At 43.5% G+C, this 23,289-nt stretch overlaps 1 protein-coding gene across 1 annotated transcript in view; it reads left to right on the top strand.

Annotated features, from left to right (window-relative positions):
• The window catches only part of SORCS3 (sortilin related VPS10 domain containing receptor 3), a 417,809-nt gene that overhangs the window by 295,170 nt on the left and 99,350 nt on the right, over positions 1-23,289 (top strand). Inside the window, exon 7 of the mRNA XM_072130504.1 lies at positions 14,920-15,038. Within this exon, the coding sequence (XP_071986605.1) occupies positions 14,920-15,038 (119 nt within the window). The remainder of the gene's footprint in view (positions 1-14,919; positions 15,039-23,289) is intronic.

Below are 23,289 nucleotides of genomic sequence, written 5' to 3'. Positions count from 1 at the left end.
CGCCCCCTCCCATTACACCTGCAGTATAATAAGCCCCCTCCCTCCCTTTACATCTGCAGTATAATAAGCCCCCTCCTATTAAACCTGCAGTATAATAAGCCCCCTCCCATTACACCTGCAGTATAATAAGCCCCCTCCCATTACACCTGCAGTATAATAAGCCCCCTCCCTCCCATTACACCTGCAGTATAATAAGCCCCCTCCCATTACACCTGCAGTATAATACGCCCCCTCCCTCCCATTACACCTGCAGTATAATAAGCCCCCTCCCTCCCTTTACACCTGCAGTATAATAAGCCCCCTCCCTCCCTTTACACCTGCAGTTTAATAAGCCCCCTCCCATTACACCTGCAGTATAATAAGCCCCCTCCCTCCCTTTACACCTGCAGTATCATAAGCCCCCTCCCATTACACCTGCAGTATAATAAGCCCCCTCCCTCCCATTACATCTGCAGAATAATAAGTCCCCTCCCATTACACCCGCAGTATAATAAGCCCCCTCCCTCCCATTACACCTGCAGTATAATAAGCCCCCTCCCTCCCATTACACCTGCAGTATAATAAGCCCCTCCCTCCCTTTACACCTGCAGTATAATAAGCCCCCTCCCTCCCATTACACCTGCAGTATAATAAGCCCCCTCCCTCCCATTACACCTGCAGTATAATAAGCCCCCTCCCTCCCATTACACCTGCAGTATAATAAGCCCCCTCCCTCCCATTACATCTGCAGTATAAGCCCCCTCCCTCCCATTAGATCTGCAGTATAATAAGCCCCCTCCCTCCTATTACATCTTCAGTATAACAAGCCCCCCCCTCCTATTACATCTTCAGTATAATAAGCCCCCTCCTATTACATCTTCAGAATAATAAGCCCCCTCCCATTACATCTTCAGTATAATAAGCCCCCTCCCTCCCATTACATCTGCAGTATAATAAGCCCCCTCCCTCCCATTACACCTGCAGTATAATAAGCCCCCTCCCTCCCATTACACCTGCAGTATAATAAGCCCCCTCCCATTACATCTGCAGTATAATAAGCCCCCTCCCTCCCATTACATCTGCAGTATAATAAGCCCCCTCCCTCCCATTACACCTGCAGTATAATAAGCCCCCTCCCTCCCATTACACCTGCAGTATAATAAGCCCCCTCCCATTACATCTGCAGTATAATAAGCCCCCTTCCTCCCATTACATCTTCAGTATAATAAGCCCCCTCCCTCCCATTACATCTGCAGTATAATAACCCCCCTCCCTCCCATTACACCTGCAGTATCATAGGCCCCCTCCCATTACATCTGCAGTATAATAAGCCCCCTTCCTCCCATTACATCTTCAGTATAATAAGCCCCCTCCCTCCCATTACATCTTCAGTATAATAACCCCCCTCCCTCCCATTACATCTTCAGTATAATAAGCCCCCCGCCTCTTACACTTTCAGTTCAAGCAGAATTGACTGGTAACATAAGGCCCAGGCATCGCCATCCTCCATCTAATATTTATGGCGCCCATTGATCACAAGTCTTTTTTGTTTTGCGCCTCTTTGATGTTTATTTCACAATCTCTCGTCTCTGACTTTCATCAAGTCCTTCCTTTATGAATATGAGAAATGACTCGGGAGACGCGTCTGCGGGCGATGCTATTGTGCCAGGACATGGAGCTTCAATCGTTGGCTTTAGGAAGATCATACAATGGCGGAATACGAGACATCGCTTATATCATTTGTTTATGTGCCGAAGTGATGAGATCTAAACAGTAACTGATGGACGGGGCTGCTTCTAGACAAAGTGGGGCCCTGGGAAAAACTAAAAGGTTGGCCCCAAAATTAAACTATTTTATGACCAGTCACTGTCAGCAAGAGGCTTCTTAATTATGGTAAAACAAACTGTAATATGGGAGAATTTTATAGGAGAGAGATGATGGGCTGCACGGTGGCTCAGTGGTTAGCACTACAACCTTGCAGCGCTGGGGACCTGGTTTCATGTCCCAGGGTCAACATCTGCAAAGAGTTTGTATTTTATCTTTGTTTGGGTGGGTTTCCTCCGGGTCCTCCGGTTTCCTCCCACACTCCAAAACATACTGGTAGGTTGGTTAGATTGTGAGCCCCATTGAGGACAGGGACTGATGTGACAAGCTCTGTGCAGCGCTGTGTAATCTGTGTGCTCTATATAAATAAAGGAATTATTGATTATTATTATTATGATAGAAGATAAATATTAAAGATCATAGATATTTCTAGATGCAGAACTATAAAATAGATTATATATACAGTAGATAGATATGAGACACGAGTACAGAAGAGAAATAGAAGATTGATTAATAAATAGATTTCTGGATATTTTGACACGTTATTGGCCTGAGCAATTTTTACGTTTACAAATAAAACTGAAATTACAGCAAAAAGAATTAAAGCAGACACTTGCCCCATTTGCAAATATTGCATAAAGAGTTTATAGACAGCGGCGCCTTCATGCAATTTTGATTCAAACTGAAACATTTTATTAAAAAAGAATTAAAATTTGACTTTGATGGAAAAAAATGTGCTCCAAATATTTAACTTCACACCTCCTAAATGTAATAAATGGACATGGGTAGAGTTCACAAATGCCTCATATTGATATGTTCATATGAATAAATCATCATAATATCACTAAAACTGAAATAACTAAATATCTGTTTTTCAGCTAAAAAATTTTAAGACAGTCACAACCTGAAAAATATAGCAACAGATAACAGATTAAAAAGTAAAGGCATCCGTGAAACTTATATATTTTTGAAAGCAGGCAACCAGGCGATGCATTTGCCTGAATTAACCATTGACAGCCCGGACCACCCTCATGTAACTTTGTGACAAACACAAATTATTAAACAAATAGTGCACGAAAATGCCTTGATAACGTACGTTTTTTTATATAAAACTCACATTGAAGTGGAGGTTTACGCACCAATAGGGATTTAAAAATAATAACAAAGTGACCAGATTTATGTAAACCGCAATACTCAACATCAAAAATTTACACTCGCAAAAATGGTAAAACAAAATCGATGACATATTTGGTTGCAATCCACAAATGTGTTTAAAAATATATGACACAAAATAAAAAGCAATATCAAAACCAGAATAAAAACAAGAATAACTTTTGAATTCATACACACTACCACCTTCGTGCAACTTTGCAGCAAACGGCAATAAAATGCAAAAATTGCATGAACATTCTAAATTTCCTCTAAAATATGTACAAATCCAGACACTTATATAAAGGAAATATACTTTCCTAAAACAGTAAGATGTGAGGAGATCATACAAACCAAAATATGCAGCAAAGGGAACGTTAAAAATCCACAGGGGACACCAAAACATTTTTGCAGAAAATTGCACTGAGCTTCACACAGATGTATCATTGTATCCTCCCTTATACAATGGTGACCCAAATAAATAACTGTATATCCATAAACCAAGCTAATGAGATAATAAAAGTCACTTTTAGATGTCGCCAATGTATTATCCGCACAATAACAGAACCCTCCGCGCTTCATAAGAATTTGAGTGACAACGCCATAACATGGGTATAAATAATGGAGGATGGTGGGAAATAAAAACTTTATTCCAGACCATGTGTGTGTTTTTGGTGTTACATATAGCTTTATGGACATGTTCTGGGTCGCGGTGTTAATATGTAGCGACATTAGGCGAAGAGGATCGAATGTTCATTGTATCAGTCAATCTTCGCAAAAAAAAGTGTGTTCTGGAAAGGAGAGGGTTAAAAACATGAATATTGGTTATCTGTGAGGTGCAGCAGCTCCTGAGTGCAGCAAATTCTCCCTGTAGCTAAGAATCTGGAGGGGGCTACACTTCAGGGGGCTGTATCTCTGGCTCTGTGACACATAGAATCTCACTTCTTTTTTTCCTATGAAAGAAGAAAGTCTCATCTTTTAAAGCTATGTATATTTGTGTTTCTAAGTTTCAGGAAAACAGAGATATTAACTGTTAAATTGCCATATATATAAAAATCGTACATGAAATCTCTGGATCCCTGGCACTTAGAAACACAATTTTAGATTCATTTGAAAGAATACATTCTCCTCTTTCAGGGCAAATGCCCACTTTGCCTACCCATAGCGCCGGCCCTGCTGATGGATAGTCTATGGAGATAGACCATGGATATAGGATCAGAGGAGGTTTCAGGCCCCACCAGAGTCCAAAACCCATCTTCCAACCTTACAGAATGTCCCCTATAGTTGAATTATAATATTTGTTGCTGTCATGTGTGTTTATGTGATTTCGTTCCGATAGGCACTGGTTTCATTATATTTTTATTTTTTTCACTTGCGGGTCATTCTATCCTGTCTTTTTAGTGCATGCGCCACTTGTTAGGTTGCTTTATCTTTCAGCATCTATTTATGATTGAATTATTAACGCGCATGCGCATTATCACCGTGTAATGCTTTGGCTGGACTCTGATCACTACTTACAGGAAGTACTGAAACATGTTTGTATTCGGTCACTATGACGATGTCCCATTGAACCGGAAGTAGTATTATTATCACATGATTCTGCTACAGGCGTCACTACCTTTGGTAGGTGGATATCATATATTTTTTATTGGCTGAGGTACTTAGATTTGGGAGGAGTCCATGATACAAATATGGGGCATGGTATCATGTCGCTTCACTTACCCCTGAGGAAGTTACCACGGCGTGATGATACGCATGGGGTCCTTGTCTCCCCTTCCTGTGCTCTGCCATACTTCATGATTTTTTAAATTTGCACTAACTTTTTTGGGGACATCTGATGGTAATGCCCACTTGGGCTTCATTTCATGCACTTTATTGCTCTTTGTACATCATATGTCCCTGTCTATAGAGGTTTTATTCCTGTATATGTATTTGGTTGTTTAAACTGGCTCACATTTCACTGGAGGGGTTTTGGGGTTTTGCCCTGAGTGTTTGGCACAGACATTCTGGGGGAGATTTATCATAAGTCTCTTAGAGCAGAACTGTTTGAGTTGCCCAAGGCAACCAATCAGAGCTCAGCTTTCATTTTCCCATAGCTGTTTATAAAATGAAAGCTAAACTCTGATTGGTTTCCATAGGCAACTAGAACAGTTTTACCTCAGAAACTTGATGATAAATCTTCCCCTCTGTGCGGCTGTAGGGGTGTTTTATGTATTTTTGTGCATGCCCTGTAGTCTATATATGTATACTAATAAAGATACTGGGGCACATTTCCCCGAATGTTACCTTTTTGCGCTGAATTGCCCCGGGTTTTTTGGCGCACGCGATCAGATTGTGGCGCATGGGCGGCGGCTTTCATGCGACACAAATCGGGGGGCGTGGCCGCTGGACAACCCGACTGATTCGGACAAACTGCAGAATTTAAAAATCTAATTGTGTCGCAAGATCAGCACTCACATGCACCGGGAAGAAGAAGGTGAACTCCGGCGGACCTGAGTGGGGGAAGCGACACATGCAGGAAATTGGACGCATGATCTTTGTGAATCGCGGCAGCTCCGAATCCTCGACGGACATTCCGGATCGGCGGCGTCAACGGGACGGGTTAGTAAATGTGCCCCATTGTTTTTTTTACATATTTGGGTCTGTTTGTACGCATTTATCTGTCTCTTAGTGTTCGGATATGTTGTTTTTGGATGACCGCTTGTATTGTGGTTGTGCCCGACTCATATCATCAATAAAGCCTATCACTACCAGAGCCTGATAGAAAGTGATAGATCCCAGACAGGAGCTAGAATGCGCTAAAACCTCAGATTAAAAGCAATAAATGAAATAATCCCAAGAGCAGGCACCAAATGCATCAACCCCCCCCCCCCCCCACCAAATCTCTACATCAGATCCGTTAAGTAATTAACACAACCGATAAGGAAATAGATCCAGGCTCTTCAATCAATTCAACCCCTCGATGAGACAAATTATTTGCAGACTTCACACCCCACAGCAGATGAATCAATATCCCTAAAAGTATTCAGAACTCACAAAAGCCCACAAAGTTATTTGGAGGTCAACCATATGGTACTGACCCTGGTAAAGTTTGTCTGTAGTTCACAGGAGGAGTGGGTCCTGCAGCCTGGGGGATCACATGAAGTCCAGGGTCCTGCAGCCTGGGGGATCACATGAAGTCCAGGGTCCTGCAGCCTGGGGGATCACATGAAGTCCAGGGTCCTGCAGCCTGGGGGATCACATGAAGTCCAGGGTCCTGCAGCCTGGGGGATCACATGAAGTCCAGGGTCCTGCAGCCTGGGGGATCACATAAAGTCCAGGGTCCTACAGCCTGGGGGATCACATGAAGTCCAGGGTCCTGCAGCCTGGGGGATCACATGAAGTCCAGGGTCCTGCAGCCTGGGGGATCACATGAAGTCCAGGGTCCTGCAGCCTGGGGGATCACATAAAGTCCAGGGTCCTACAGCCTGGGGGATCACATGAAGTCCAGGGTCCTGCAGCCTGGGGGATCACATGAAGTCCAGGGTCCTGCAGCCTGGGGGATCACATGAAGTCCAGGGCCATGCAGCCTGGGGGATCACATGTAGTCTAGGGTCCTGCAGCCTGGGGAATCACATTAAGTCCAGGGTCCTGCAGCCTGGGGGATCATATGAAGTCTAGGGTCCTGCAGTGTGGGGGATCACTTGTGTCCAGGGTTCTGCAGCCTGTGGAGGTCACTTGAAGTCCAGGGTCCTGCAGCGTGGGAGATCACATGAAGTCCAGGGTTTTGCAGCCTGGGGGGGTCACATAAAGTCCAGGGTCCTGTGGGTCACATGACCTCCCAATCCCATTGATGCATATGTTAGATACATTTCTCTTCCCTTTACCTCATCTCCATTGGATTATTATATATCACATGACATTTATAAATCGGGCGCATGTTATGACACCACTTTTCCCATCTTTCAGCACCTATTCACAGCTTACATTCATCCCCCGCTATCCAGTCAGTGTTAAGAGTTAAGTGATTAACACGTTTGCACATTTATTAGGTTTTCTTATGTAAAATTTGCTGACCGCCGGGCCGGAACGCGCCATTCAGGCTACTTATCAGTGGTTAAAGAAAAGAAATTGCTTCCCGTTAAGATCTAAAACTCACCGTCTCCATCCAAAGGCTAATTGTATTCTGCTGATTGCTCGGAGCTCAGACCCGCACCTGACATTTACGTATAATCGGATGAAGGGCGCTTCTATCATTCTGTATGCATATGATCTGAACACAACAGGACGACTCCGGAGCGGGGCGGCGTCTTAGCCAGGGTGGAACGGATAAAGCTCCATGTATAAAGCTTCTCCGTGAAGATTCCCATTACACGTCAACAACCATTACTTACATCTCCTCAGTCTCACTGCAGAATCCGCAACACCCACGGGTGGATTTTGAAATTACAAGCCCCATGGAACTACAGGAGGGTCTGGAGACCAGGGGGGCTCACAGACTGGTGGGATGCAAGGTTACCAGACTTCTAGCTTAGAGAACCAGGGAGGAGCAGGATGAAGACCTACATCCGCCTTGTCTGACCCTTGATGTGATGCCTCGATAACCAGCTCTACTATTCTCCTCCTTTCTGTCCAGTTTCCTCCCCACTAGTTTATTCAGAGAAGACAAATTTAGGTTGATAAGCAGCTCCGAGAAGGGTAGGGTCAGTTTACCATAAGAAAGCCACAAGAAAACATCACATGACGGCTACTCCAAGTGCATTGCCTCATTGACCCCATCAGTTTTCTCCCTGTACAGGGATCCAGACTTTTAGCTTTCGGAGTAGACTTGATACATGTGTACATATTTATGGGTGCACATACTCTTCATATCTCTAGAAGAGGGGTGGACTGGCTTAGATTAGCAAAACATGAGTGGTTAACCCTAAAGGAAGGCAGAACATGGTGGTCTTGATGGTAATACATTAGGTTGCATTTAGAGGGGTTTTAAGACCCCCTTAGCCTATATGTTCTAGGTCAGTGGTGGCAAACCTTTTGGCGACAGAGTGCCCAAGCTACAACCAAAACCCACTTATATGTTGCAAAGTGCCAACATGACAATTTAAGCAGTAACTTATTGATCCCTGCTGTATCACAGGTTTTAATTGTATTGGCGTCCTGAGTTCACCAATACAATTTGGATTGAAGCTTCCCTCCAGGGTCCCCTGAGGAGGAAGAATCAGGGGACCCAGAGCAGGAGCTCCAATGGCAATCCATCTCTATCCACACCTTCTACTTACTTTAAAATAGGGCTGAGCATGGCACGTCCTGGGCTGTCTTGGACCACAGGAGGAGGCCTTGAGTCCTATCTGGCAAACTCTGTGTTGGGGTAAAGTCCTGGGTGCCCACAGAAAGGCCTCTGAGTGCCACCTCTGGCACCCGTGCCATAGGTTCGCCGCCACTGTTCTAGGTAATTAATAAAGTGAACATACAATGCACACTCTACAGTTACACTCCTTGTTCACTTTTAGGGGATATCTTTGCCATATACGCTGAGTATACCCCCAATATAGCGTCCTTGCAATAATGTACAGTATTATGGTATATGGATACTTTATGTTGACATACACTGAAATTTCTGAAATCCAGGTGGATCCACTTGCTCTCTGTCTGTGCCGGCGGACGGAGTAGGTGGACAATAAGTGCTGAAATAGGACATATATAAAAAAGAGAAGGTGGAGCCCGGAGGCTGTTGATGCCCACCAGAGCACCTGAGGCTCATTTGCACATTTTTACCAAAACCAGGCCATAAAAAGCTAAAGAACAGCAGATGCGGATTGAGGGCTTGCACAGGAACATGTAAGTGACGCTGGTTTATATCGCAGGATCCAGCTGGTAGATTTCTTTCAACAAATGAGACCTAAATAATTCCTTGGAGATGAGCTGTATACAGATTCACTGAAGTGGATCTTCTTGGTTGTGGAAATAGCAACTAGTATTGCTATCCATAGAGGAAGGATACTATAGGATAACCAAAGCCCTCCTAGATGGAGCTTCAATCGGTTGATGAATTTGCTACACAAACCCCTCATTGATGGAATGGAGAGAATGTATGACCCCATTATTAGTCCTATGATATAACCTTACTCAAGATGGAAAAGAAGAACAATAGTTGGCCGGTGGGCACCATAAAGCCCCTTTCATGGTTCAAAAATAAGGATATGGTGACATCCAGAATTATAATTCTTGACATTTTTGGGTCTCCAGGGACATAAAGTAAGAGGTTCCTTATGTGTGTATATAGGGAACGCCTTCCTCCTGGCCTCTCGCTGCTGCTCTTTACAGTAATTTAGTGCCGACTGCATTGCACTCAAGTGGATGATAAATGTGCCCAAACTTGTGTATAGCTTAGAGTCTGGCACAGGGTTTTGGATTTGCTATTTGGACATCTTAAACTTTCCTCTTTCAGCAACAATTGGAAACTATCCGTTCATCTCTCTGAAAAGATCAGATGAAATGTCATGAAATTCATTACAATCTGGCAGAGCGCGCCCGCCGCTCCTCCACCGCTTCCTGCAGCCCCGCACCTGTCAGCACTTCCCCGAGCCCTGATCAATCAATTGGAACACGTTCTGTGAGCACAAAGTTTCCATCCAAAACCGAGAGTCCTTCAAACTTCCATCTCTGCGGAGAAGGGGCGCACAGAGCCATCATCTATTTCCAAATCATACAAAAAAATGTGGGGGAATAAAACTTTTTTATAATCATGCTTTTAAAAAATATTGACTTTTTGAAGTGTATAGAATTTGCGAGCACTAGTTTTGATTGGGTCAATAACACCAAAATTTACAATTTATTTATTTATTTAATTTTTTTTTGCAATTTGTCTACCTGGAATTTTTTTTAAATGAATACACAAAGAGAAGACTCTTAAACCTTAAGGCCCCTTCCAAATTCGTGAGTGCTACAAGGGAAGATAATGACCACTCCTAAGGCCCCTTCCACACTCGCAAGTGTGATCCGATGAACTCGCATCACACTCACAACACGTGTTGCTCGGATGGCACGGCCTGAACGCTGCAAACCGGGACTGAACTGACACGTTGAGTTCAGTTTTGGTCTGCAGCGTTCAGGCCGTGCGATCCAAGCAGCACCCGTTGTGAGTGTGATGCGAGTTCATCAGATCACACTCGCGAGTGTGGAAGCGGCCTTAGGAGTGGTCATTATCTTCCCTTGTAGCATCCAATAGTCCTTCTGGGCATAGTGAGAAAGATCAGACCTCTTTGGTTTGATGGTGGCACGAACACTTTTTTTTTTCTGAAGAAACTAAAATTCTAATTATCGACCTTGATTTTTTTTTTATACTTCTTTCCTATAATTACACACAGGGATACATTTACAATATAGCAGTCATCATCTTTTTTCACAACAGTGAATTGGAATTTTTTTTAAATCTGTTCTGTTCCACCCAAACTAAACCTTAGATCTTAAACCTAGTATTACCCCCCAAAAAACTTAAATAATGGAAATAATCTAAGGTCCTTCAGTTAAGTTCAACAAGAAAATTTACTTCATCCAGCACCAGGAGAAAAGTCTTCAAATCTTTATTAAAGAAGAAAAAAATTAATTGTAAATCTGAAAGGATTTTCTAATAAAATAAAGTCACCTTGGAAAAAGATTTGAAGAATGACAAGTTTCTTCGCGGATTGTCTTTTTGTATTAATCGGGTTGTTCCCTCTGTAAAACGAAAATTTTCGTGGAGAGGTGAACTGGCATTTATCATTTTTTTTATATTTTTGGAGATTACAGGTACATGAAATGCAACAAACGTGTGTTGGGGGTGTTGCAATTGGTGACGTGATTCTTCTTAGAAGCAACAATAGTCTAGAGCAGTGGTGGTGGACCTATGGCACGGGTGCCAGAGGTGGCACTTGGAGCCCTCTCTGTGTGCACCTAGGCTATCACCCCAGCACAGAATTCAAGGCAGGACTCCTATAGTCCCTGGCCACCCAGGATGTGCTGTGATCAGTCCAATTAAAGCTACACATCCTTAGCTGCCTGCAACTACAGAAGGAGCAAAGAGGTGCCTGGGAGCTCCTGTTCTGGGCCCCACAATTGTTCTTGTTCAGGGGACCCTGGAAGGAAGCTACAATGATAATCTGAATTTCTTCTCTTTCAACTGTATTGCTTTCCCCAGGACGCCCATACAATTAAGCCGTGACAAAACAGGTAGCAACATGTTACTCCTCAAATTCCCACGTTAGCTCTTTGCATTTAAATAAGTGGTTTTGGTTGTAGTTTTGGCAGTCAGTCTCTAAAAGGTTCGCCATCACTGGTCTAGAGCAAAGAACCCCTTAAGGATCTCCATCCTTAATACTGTCGTTGAATCTCCTTTAAGAGCTCTCAGTGTCTGGAGAGGATTTACTGATCAGGGATGCTTAGGTGACCGTTTATCTAAAATCCGGTTATCTGATGACCTCAGGAGTGATGATCTGCATGAGAGCCTGTCAACTCTAATCAATGCTCTACACATGAGATGCATGAGCACTTCTCCTGATCAATAACCCAGGCCGCCGATACCATGGGATGGGGGTGATGGCGGGTGGATGGGATTTGATGTGTGCACATCTGCAGTGCAGTATCTGAATTTAACAAGCAGCAATATTCCATCTCCATAAACTGCAACCTCGGCCTTTATGATCTTCAAGACGTCGGAGGCTTCAGCTTCACGATTGCTTTTAGCACCGCAGTCTTCCAGCTTGGTCTTGGCGGTTGTAGGACAATTCATACACTTATTCCAGATTACACCCTGGTTTGTAATTAAAAGGAGCTTATAAAGATGGCGAGTGCTTATTCTGTGCTGAACCTCTGTGACGATGAAGGTGTCGTTGTGCGGGAGGTCGTAAAATAGGATTGAGGAAACTGTAGCAAAAGGAGCAAATTGCTATTAATGAATTAAATTTTGCTGGAAATTGAGCAGAATTAGCAGAGCTGAGGACATATTTTTTGATGAATTGGGGTTAAAGGTATTACCATTTATGGATGTTCGGGTATATTTCCAAGATATATGGCATAAAATCCTTAAAGAGTCCTGGAGAAGTTGACTTTTCTCAAGGGGTTTTCCCACTATTTAGACTTAAAGTTCCTTGGGGGAACAGCATTGAGACCCTCAGTGACCACCAAAGTATGAGACAGATGTCCAAGAAGTAAATCTTCATCCATACGGAACCATTTAGAAACACTTATTGGCTCCTGTTCTCCTCAATGTAGGGACAACGTGTCATGAACACTGGGAACCCCAACAATCCTGAGAAGAAGAGAGGGCACTCGAGTGCTCCGTCCATATAGAGCTCTCTTGTAGGATCTCATTCTCGTCATTGCTGAGGTTCACAGTGGTCACAACTCCCGACAGACTAATCAGAGGGTATGAGTATATAATGGCACCCTCTTCTGAGCAGGTGCGGAGGAGCTCTATTGGGAGGTGGATACTACTGGTCACATCACTGGACCCATCTGTAGAGCCTAACATTCTTTGAGTTTTATCCAAACCCAAACTTTTCTAACCAAACCTGGAGTCCCCCTTGAGGAGCCCTTTGGTGTTGCTGACATCCCCCTTCTTCTCATATAAGAATCTGCAGCGTTCACTACTTTGCAATTAAAAATAATAATAAAATCCCGCTCCTTGTATTTTCTGCTGGCAGCACTTTACCCATATCGTCCATATGAGGCCAATTCATTGTGTGGTGGTCGCTTGTGGGTTATTAAAATCTTAACTACTCTGGTTATTAGCGTCACGTGATGAGTTTACTCTTCTGCATTCGCCTCAAATCTGCAGAAAATTAGTGAAATGACGGAAGAAGATATTGATAGCGGAGATGTTGCAGAAGGTATAGAATCAGCAGAATGTTGACCATCCGAAGTAGATCAGTGGTCATCTCACACTTGCACTTGATACCTCTACGGATTGGATGTTCTCCTTATTCATTTATATACAACTCAAATAGGAAAGATATTGATCAGTGGTGGTGCACAGGGTATACGATCAGCAGAGGGTAGACCACCAATAGTAGATCAGTAGATCTGGCTCTTGGAACATCTTCTGATCTTGTCCATGTAATGCCAATTCTTCCTTATTAAATCATTGTTAGCATCACGTGATGAGTTTTTCTCTTCTACATACTTCTCAAATCTGGGGATTAAAATGGAATATAGTTAAGATATTAATAGAGAGACAATAGTGCACAGGTTATGGAGTCGGCCGATTGTAGATCACAAATAGTGGACATCTGAATCATGGAACCTCTACTGATTGGCTGCTTGATGTTCTTCTTCATTATTTATCATTCTCATCACTAAACTCTCCTCCATGTATCTGAAATCTGATGGAACAGGGGAGTGATATGAAGTACAGGGAAGATATTGATGCGGGGATGGTGCACAGGGTATAGAATCAGCAGAGAGGGGCTGTAGTTCTCCTTCATCATTTATCGCATTGAGCTCTTTATTCTTTGTAGTGGCAGAGCCTGGTATAGTAAGACATCCCCCAATTTGAGTAAGCTCTAATAATCTATTGTTCTGCTGGCAGCTGCTCGGTGTCATTTTGGTGCTCATGGGATATCTGAGAGCTGGGTCATAGTGTCGTGGCTTCTGTACTTGAATAAAAAACATTACTCCAATGATCCACAGAGCACAGGAGTGTTCTACAATAAGTTCTACTCCATATAGTGGTATACGTAACCACTCCGCTTGCTCTGACAATTGCCTGTGTGATTGTTGGGAAAGAAATGCAAAATGTGATGAATAGGTGCCAGGAAAACCATCTGTGTCAGCCAACATTAGGACTTCTACCAGGTGTCCACTAAGACACTGGGGCTCATTTACTAAGGGTCCGCGGACCGCGATTCCGTCAAGTTTCCCGAATATTTCCTTTTTTTGCGGAATTGCCCGGGGTTTTTGGTGCACGCGATCAGATTGTGGCGCATCGGCACCGGCTTGCATGCAACAGAAATTGGGGGCGTGCCGTCGGACAACCCGACAGATTCGGACAAGCCACGGAATTTAAAAACGGAATTGTATCGCTAGATCAAGCACTCACATGCACTCACATGCATCGGGAAGAAGCAGGTGACTGCTGGTGGACCTCAGCGGGGAAGCAACACATGCAGGAAATTGGATGCACGACCTTAGTGAATTGCGGCAGACCCGAATCCTCGTCGGACAGCGCACCGCGGGATCGCGACAGGACCGGGTAAGTAAATGTGCCCCACTGTCTTCAGGAGTAGCCTAAATGATTTTTTTTTACCTACTGTGTTAGAGGTCCTCCATTTAAAAGGGCACAAAACTCAAATTCTCACTATTGATATCAGGATCAGCTCCCATATTAGTCCATTGTGTAAGGAGGGGTGCAGGGAGTTACACCTCCATCCTAAAATGACCTATCTTTGGAATAGCTTTTAAATTCTTTAAAACGAAAAAAAATCCCTTCTATGATTTTTTTACATGTTGCAGTTCTTAAATTAAAATCAACGAGCTTCTATGCGTCTCCATGGTAACAGACAACAGAATGACTCGGTGTAGTCTGATGCTGCAGTCATGCTTACTTCTTGTGCCACCTACTTTTTCCTAAACCTGGGACAGGTAAAAGGGAGAACGATGATGGTGTCAGACTACATAGGGTTTGTTTGTAGTCTGTTACCAAGGAGACACATAGGACAGAAGATTTTTAAACATGATAATTGTATTTATATGAGTTGACTTGGAATAATCCTGACATTTGATCATGAAGGGTCGGAGGGGCAACTGGCCCCTGAATTGATCCGTTGTTTGGCCCGAGATCATCACAAGACATGGAGCTGGAAGCAGTTGGCTCTGTTGACTGTGTCGGGCCAGAAGCTGTGTCTTCTATAAAAGTGGATAATTCCTGGACGACCCCTTTAAAACATGTGTTACGCATCAATATCTGGTCACAAATATCTAAACAAAGCCCTCAATATGTGTTTCTTCCTACAGATGCTCATTATATAACCTGCAGAATCCAGGAATGTGCGGAGACCACCAGGAGCGGTCCTTTCTCACGTTTTATCGACACCAATTCCTTGGTGGTGCAGGATGAATACGTCTTCATTCAGGTAAGAGCAGAACATGGGGACATCATTATATAACCCACTATACACTGATTCCTCTAAGCCCCCCTGGACCCCCGGCAGAGGTCAGTATTCACTAGAGCAGAACATTTGCTGAGTAATAAGGTTTTTCAGTCTTGTGATTACAGCTGTGGGAGGAACGTGGGGTAATAGATGGAGAAAGACGCTTTATTCAGTAAATGTCACCTCCAGCAGAGGCAGGAGGGTCTCCTCTGGCTGGAAATACGGCCACTTGATGAATCGTCACCTTGTTCCTTATATATGAGGATTATCTACAAGGGAAAATATGAAAAAGTCTGAGCAGCACATTATATACTGTAGTATTTGCCCAATGTCTTCCAGATGTCTTCTCTTTAATCCATATAAGTCTATGATATCGGTCATATTTTAGAGAACGGTCCTCGGAAAATGAGTGTGAGATGCTAGAATTGGATATTCGTGGTGGGTATTGGTGTTAAATGTAGGTTGAGGACATGGGTGGTGGGTATGTGTGTACATACTGTAGGTTGGATATGGTGATGTATAGTGATACATTTCAGTGATGAATGTATGGACATTGGTTATGGGTGATTTATATTGAGGTTAAGTGTTGCAAATGGTTATGGATGTTGGATATGGATGATGAACATGGATATTGGATGGGTGGTTGATGCCGAGGTTAAATATGGGAAAAGCCTTCGGATGTTGGGTTTGGATGATAATTATGGACGTAGGATATTATTGATGAATTATAGGTTATGAATGTTTCCTCTTATTGTGGAGTGTTGGCAATAACCAGAGCTCAGACTAAGTTGTACGTCTGTGGGTTTTCCTCTAGAATGATTGGTGACTTCCTAGATGAATTGATCTGGGAGTTATTTTGGCAGCGCTTTGTACTTAAGATATTTACCTGGGGGGACCTAATGGGATTACAGAAGTATCTGGGGGAGGGGAGGCTTAGCTAGGGGGATAACCTAGGGCAGTGATGGCTAACCTATGGCACTGGTGCCAGAGGTGGCACTCGGAGCCCTTTCTATGGGCACTCAGGCCATCACCAGAGAGGACTCCAGGTATCTTCCTGCAGTCCCAGACAGCCCAGGACTTGCTGTGCACAGAGGTATTTTAAAGTGACAGCTCTACCTGGGACTATTTTCTGCTTTATTGGTGTCCTCAGGTGCTGGTATCAATGAAAGCTGTGACAGAGAAGGGAGTATAAATCACAAATTAAATTTCTGTGTTGGCACTTTGCGATAAATAAGCGGGTCTTTGTTGTAGTTTGGGCACTCGGTCTCCAAAAGGTTTGCCATCACTGACCTAGGGAGTCATACCTGTGGGAATAGCCTGTAGGTCCATATCTGGTGAGATTACTGGAGGGGCCATACCTCTGTGGATTACCTGGGGTGCCATACCTAGTGGGATTATTAAGTGCTACTAGGGGGTTGTATTATGGGATACAAATTGTAAATAACTCTAATCAGTGGGTTATTTACTACATAGAAAACATAGTAATCAGAAAAATTACAGAATTATTATGTAAAATTATTTCCGGCTAATTGGGTAATTTTTTTTTTCCGCTTTCCTTATGATATTTAAACCCATGTAATCTGTGGGTTCTTGATGTTACATGGGAAGGTTCTGAGACATTGGTATGACATTAGCAGTGACTGAGTTTAGATTTAAGAGGTCAAGTTCAGGACACTCGCCCCTTACTGACCAGCATTCTGAGCTACCATTTCCCCATCATGGCATGCACAGTGTTGACCATCTTCACTTGTGTCATACCCATAGTATAAATTTCCCAGCAGTTCTATAGAACCATTGTCTACATATTAACTAGACTGCAAGCTAATCTGTTACTAACATTACTTTGGAAAAGGGAAAAATCCATGCAGCCATAAAAGGGATTCAAGGTCAAGGCTGGGTAGTCTTTATCCTTTGTTCCACAGTTTAGGCCCAATCTAAACCTCAATTAGGACCCCAAGAGGGTCCATTAGCCATCTGCTGGCCATTAAATGCCGGTTGGAGTACTGTATAATAGGAGCTTTTTTTATTGCATTGTGTTCCTCCAATGGATTCCTCACAAAATGAAGACTAGTGACCAATAGGAATCGACAACGGGCCACCTGCCGCCTTATGGACTGAGAGGCATAACCAATTTCCTTTGATCCTAAGGACCTAATGGACGCACACAGTAAGCAATATACATCATGAATGTCCAGGCACTACCCTGAACTTACCCATAACCGTGGTAGGCCCCAAAAGTACAACCCAGCCACTGTCTTCTTGAAGGTTCCTTGAGTTCTGAGGGGAAACTTAGTGCCACTAGAGGAACAATCACCTGACCTGTCATATGGCGTCCTTCTATGCTGAAGAAGACCTAAATGCCCCTCAACTTCTAGCCTAATGGGACCACCCGACCATCACCGAGCGGCCACCCCCTTCCCCTCTCTACAATGTAACAGCTTGTTTCCATAATGTGAATATATTGCACTGATAATTAAGTGAAGGTCATTCAAAAAGTGACAAAAATCAAATGACGACAATTTTTATAGATTTCAAATGAACTGATACAATGTTTTGTTTCCTTTTAAGTCAGAAAAAGACTTGTTTTTTTTTTTCCACTATTTTTGTGCTCCGGAATCTATATTCTTCTGTTCTCTGATGTTCGGCTTGGTAGCCTCAGTGATCAAAGTGTGAACGCAGGAGATGAAGCGCAACGTGACCTTGTGCTCCCCACAGTTTACACGACCGCGCTTGTTCCCTTTCATCCTGACTTCACTGCAGTTACGTTCCAGGGGAATTGCTGCGCTGACGCCCGGATTCTGGTGAAAACATTTCACGGCGTGGAGTTTTTCGTTATTTATTGAGCCGGACCAAACACAGGAGATGAGACCAGGGACATGTGGCCCGATAGGATGGGTCTAATGCAGAGCGTAGAAGAATATTCGCTCCCCCATCTTCTCTTTGTAATCTTTCATCTACTGGCAGTCCCCGGGTTACGTACAAGATCGGTTCTGTCGGTTTGTTCTTAAGTCGAATTTGTATGTAAGTCGGAACTGTATATTTTATAATAGCCCTGGATTTTAAAAATGTGACAATTGGATTTTAAAAATGTTGGGTTGTCATAAGAATCAGGATTAACACTAAAGCTTCATTACAGACACCTGTGATAACTGTTATAGCTGATTATTGTAGCCCAAGGCTAAAGTACAGTGATTACCAACATCCAGAGGTCCGTTTGTAACTGGGAGTCGTCTGTAAGTCGGGTGTTTTTAAGTAGGGGACCGCCTGTATAACTTTAATTAGGTTTTTTTAGCAGATTTTTTTTTAAATTCTCAAATTGCAACAAGTCCAATATTTCCGTTTATTAGGCCGATGCAGAAGTATTCACTCCCTTTGGCTGGTTCAGCATCAGTTTTTGTGTTTCCGTTTTTTCACTTCTCTCATTCTCCTTTTTTTCATTTACAGAGCCATATGAGGGCTCGGGTTTTTTTTTTTTTTTGAGCTTCACATACTACTTCCTAGTATGACCAATAATATTCCACGCAATTGTTGCGCCATTTCTACAGGGCTATGCTTTTATGCCTTGCTTAGTTCAGACCAAAAGAGACTTCCCATCATAATGAAGGATGAAAAACCAGGGACACTTACTTATAGATCCAGGCACCTTGACTGTGGTAATCTTTGTTATCCATGGCCCCCTTCCTTCTTAAATCAACTTTTAAAATTATGCTATAGAAGGGCTCCTGGTGTATTCCCAGAGCCCCTCCATGCTGCAGCATCACAGGCCGTTACACTGTGCATGAGCACTTCCCCCCGCTTACTGTGTAATTAAACAATGTGTTGCAGTGAGATGACAGCAGGCAAAGGTAGGGTCGAGGTGCTAAGGGAGCAGAGGGGAAGACAGTCTAAGAAAATGACAACAGCCACGGTGCCCAGATCTATGAGGAAGTGTTCCTGGTTTATCATGATGGGTTTTGGTGGTAGATTTCCTTTTAAATCAATAAGATACCAGATTTATATAGCTTTATCATGTTTAACACCCTTAAAGAGAACCTGTCATCAGGAAGCTCATTTTTATATGGTGACAGGTCCCAATAGCCTCTGACATGTTGATTTAAAAACTGCCTTTGTTTTGCATGTGAATAATTTCTTTACCATTACCTGGATCCCTTCCAGTGGTGTGTGGTGAGTCCCGGAGCCGGAGAGGGGGGGGGGGCACAGTTTAAACAAGAATTGCTTGCGGTGTGGAGCTGATGCAGGGGAGAGGCTAAGGGAAGGGAGGGCATTGAGTGAGGAGGAGGTGAAGACAACTTAAACTACTCTTCCCCGGGACTCACCACAAGCTGCTGGCAAGAAAATATTCAGATGCACCACAAAGGCATTTTTAAAAACAACAGGAACGGGGGTCTGATGACTCCTACAATATATACTGTACAATATACTACTGTTAATTGACCATGCTGTCAATGCTGTAGCGCCACTGATGCAGAAACAAATCTTGTTTAATCCCTGAACTGAGTGGTTCTGTTTAAAAAACAATTATAAAATTCAGGACCTTGGGAAAGCTGGGTGCCTACATAAACACATTACACACGGAGGCTCCTGAACTGTCCCGACAGGACTAATCCACCTCAGCTGGATGACTCCTACACAGCAGCTGAGAGACAGTGCAGCGATTGATTACTTCTGCCTATCAGGGACAACACAGTGATTACATATTCTCAGCAGGACGAGGCTGGAGCAGTGTATAATTAGGGCAAGAGGAGAAGCGCCGTGGTAGCCACAGGAGCAACAGATCCTAATTATCATAATTTTATAATTGGTTTTGCAGCAAAACCACTCAGCTCAGGGATTAAACAAGATATGTTTCTGCATCAGTGTAGCTACAGTATTCTCAAGGTATGTTTGGTTCATAATGCATGAAAACAAATGGTGGATTTCCTTTACATACCGTCCTTCCATTTTCCTCCCGTGAAGTTATCGGGGACCAACAATCCCATCAAAAACGGGGGTGTGCACGCTGGCAGCGCAGATTTTACCAGTGGGGTGTTTAGCGCACGGACCAAACATTGCAGGTTCGGGTTCCCTAATCACTACCTTTACTCTAGTAAATCCCGGACAACCCCTTTAAGAACATTACTTTTAGATTTAACAAACCACCAAGTATAAATCAATGTATTTTCCATCAACAAATGATGAGACGCGCCGACATTCTATAATAAAATCTGAGGAGCGCGGCTGCATTGTACTTACACATCTTCTGATGGATCGGATAATTAGAGCGTCTCTCCAGACAGTATTTGTTATTTTTGTGACAAATCATTGCTGTTTGGTAGGTGACAACATCCCAGTTTGCTTTGGTCTTGCTGAGGTGTGATACATGGTGATAATTGCTTTCTCCAGACTTGGATTGTTCATTTTGCCACTTAATATTCATCTCTTCTTTTAGGCACCAGGAGCCGGATTTTGTTTAGCGCCACGAGGCAATTGTCATTTTAACATATTTTCTGACAGTTTGCTGAAATTGTTGACAAAATAATTGAGTCTGACGATTTGTTATGAACTTGAAAAATATAGTAAACTATATAAGTAACATGTTTTATGTATAAAACGGTGGATACATTCAAGGTTAGACGAGGAAACTACCGGAGGATCCTCCAGGTACCCCTGTGCCTACAGGTGTTATACCATATTTTTTGAACTATAAGGCCCACCGGATTATAAGGCACACCATCAATAAATGCCTGCTAAAAACGTCTAGGTTCATAATTAAGGCACACCGGATTATAAGGATGAATGATCAGCAGGTGGCAGACCTGTGCACAGTTCAAGGAGTGTTGTCTGTAAGTACAGTTCATATATAAGGCGCACCGGAGTATAAAGCGCACCTGATTATAAGGATGAATGACCAGCAGGTGGCAGACCTGTGCACAGTACAAGGCAGTTGTTGTCTGTAAGTATGGTTCATATATGAGGCGCACTGGACTATAAGGCCCACCTTTGATTTCTTAAAAAAATCAAAGGATTTTTTGTGCGCCTTATAGTCCGAAAAATCCGGTACCTTCTCCTCTTTCATTTCATTACTCCATATTGCATGTATGGCAGCATTTACTGCCTCTTCCTCCCAGACTGAGTATCTGGGAGACCTCTGGGTGTCTAAGGCACCTTACTTCTCAGAAAGGTGCCTGAGCATTAGGGAATTCCCATGTCTGGGATACATGATAGCTACGGGTCACAGCCTGTTACTCTAGAATAGAGAAGAAGTTATTCCCTGACATTGTAAAGAACACCCCATTGGGGTATAGACTGAAAATTTGTCAAAGAAAACTTGTCCCCAGGTTTTACCTTACTAAACTACTAGTTCCCTCAGGTAGAGTATGATATGGTCCTTTCCAGAATTCCCACTTTAATGTGAAATCTCACCCATTTACCTTTTAAAAATCTGCTCCAAAGTCAGGCAAATATGACTCTTCTCAACTCATTTTCACATGAGATGAGACGAGCTTAGTGCCTACAGGCTTAGTGTCATTTCAGAAGCCCCTATTTTCTGTTCTACAGCACCTAGGAACATGCTGCTGGTGTCATATTAAAAGGTAAGTAGCTCATTATTTAGATCACATTAGGCTTTGTTACAGAACCAGAGATACAGACAGCTAAAGGCATAGTTGGATATGCAAGCGGCAGATGAAGATCCAGTTCCCGCCTATTATTTAAAAACCTGTACGTCCAGTTCTGTAGCTCACAGAACAGCAAGCCTGATGTAACCTGAAAGATGAGATTCTGTTCTTTAATATGACACAAAAAAATTGTCTTACTTGTACAATCAGTCCTATAGAACCAAAGTTAGGGGCCACTAAACATGACTCATCTCACGTGAAAATGAGGCGAGAAGAGTCATATTTGTGAGTTTTCACATAAAAGAGGGATTTCTAGAAAGGACATTTCATACCCTACATAAGGGGCTGGTAGTAAAGTGGAGTAAAACCTGGAGACAGGTTTCCTTTAATGATAACTTTCCTTGTGTTCTAGAGCAATGGAAGATTGAATGCTGAAAGCACTGGGGGTCCACGGCAGTGGTTGAAACCCTTTGTGGTCATTAATGTCCAAATCTTTTGACTATCCCTTACAAAAAAACATAAAATTAAAGGTTCACAAATTGCTCTGCTCTGTTTGGTCTCTGTTCCATCTGCTGGGCTCACTTACTTGTGTTGACTGATTGGGGACACTGGATCTTGATAAATCTTAATGGTAAAGTGTGCACCTCATAACTTGTCCCCAGCCAATACCCATTGACCAATGCCTTTGGTCATAGACCAAAAAGTCTCATTAAGTGCTTGTTCTTTGAGGGTTTCTGACACCCTGCATACTGATTGGTAATGACGTTGTTATTGTTGCCTATCCTTGCCCTTCTGTGTGTCCCATCTTCACCCTATCTTGCCTTCAACATGATAACTGTGCGGCCTTCCCCAATTTACAACACAATTTTAAAAAATTCTGCCTGCCCTGACCTCGCCTTGTACCTGTCTACTCTTCTGTCTGACCCATGGGGCCCCGTACCTTAGGCTATGGGCCAATCACCGCCTACATGGAGACCATTTCAAGAAGAAAAATCGTGATGTTCCAGATCCCTGTATAGAGGTCAAAGGGTAGATACCAGGGAGACCACATAGACAATGGGGCACATTTACTTACCCGGTCCCTGCGCGATCCCCGATCCAGACTGTCCGACGAGGATGAACTCTGTCCTGATTCACATAGATCATGCGCCCGATATCCTGCACGTGTCGCTTCCCCCGCACAGGTCCGCCGGAGTTCACCTTCTCCCCGGTGCAGGTAGGTGCATGTCTTGCGGCACAAATTTAAATATTAAAGAGGACCTGTCACCCAAAATTGTGGCACTACGAGCTGCTTACTAAAGTAAGCACCTCCTAGTGCTTAACCAAACTCCGCAGTGTTAGAAGGATAATGTTACCGGAAATCTCCGGTAATGCTATCTAACACTGCGGCGGGGTACAATATAATCATCGGACCACTCGCAAAGCATTCATGAGGGAGCTGCCTCTACCCCGGACCGCTCGCTCCACAGGCCGGCGGTGACTGCCACGCATCATAACCGCGCCCCAACCCCGCCCCCCCTCATGAATACATTGGACCGCTTTGCGAGTGGTCCAATGATTACATTGAACCCCGCCGCAGTGTTTCCGGTAACGCTATCCTTCTAACACTGTTCAAGCACTAGGAGCTGCTTACTTTA

The sequence above is a fragment of the Engystomops pustulosus genome, chromosome 11, assembly GCF_040894005.1.
Source record: "Engystomops pustulosus chromosome 11, aEngPut4.maternal, whole genome shotgun sequence".
Lineage (NCBI taxonomy): Eukaryota > Metazoa > Chordata > Amphibia > Anura > Leptodactylidae > Engystomops > Engystomops pustulosus.
Note: the sequence above shows the minus strand (reverse complement) of the source record. Positions and strands in the feature narration are given on the sequence as shown.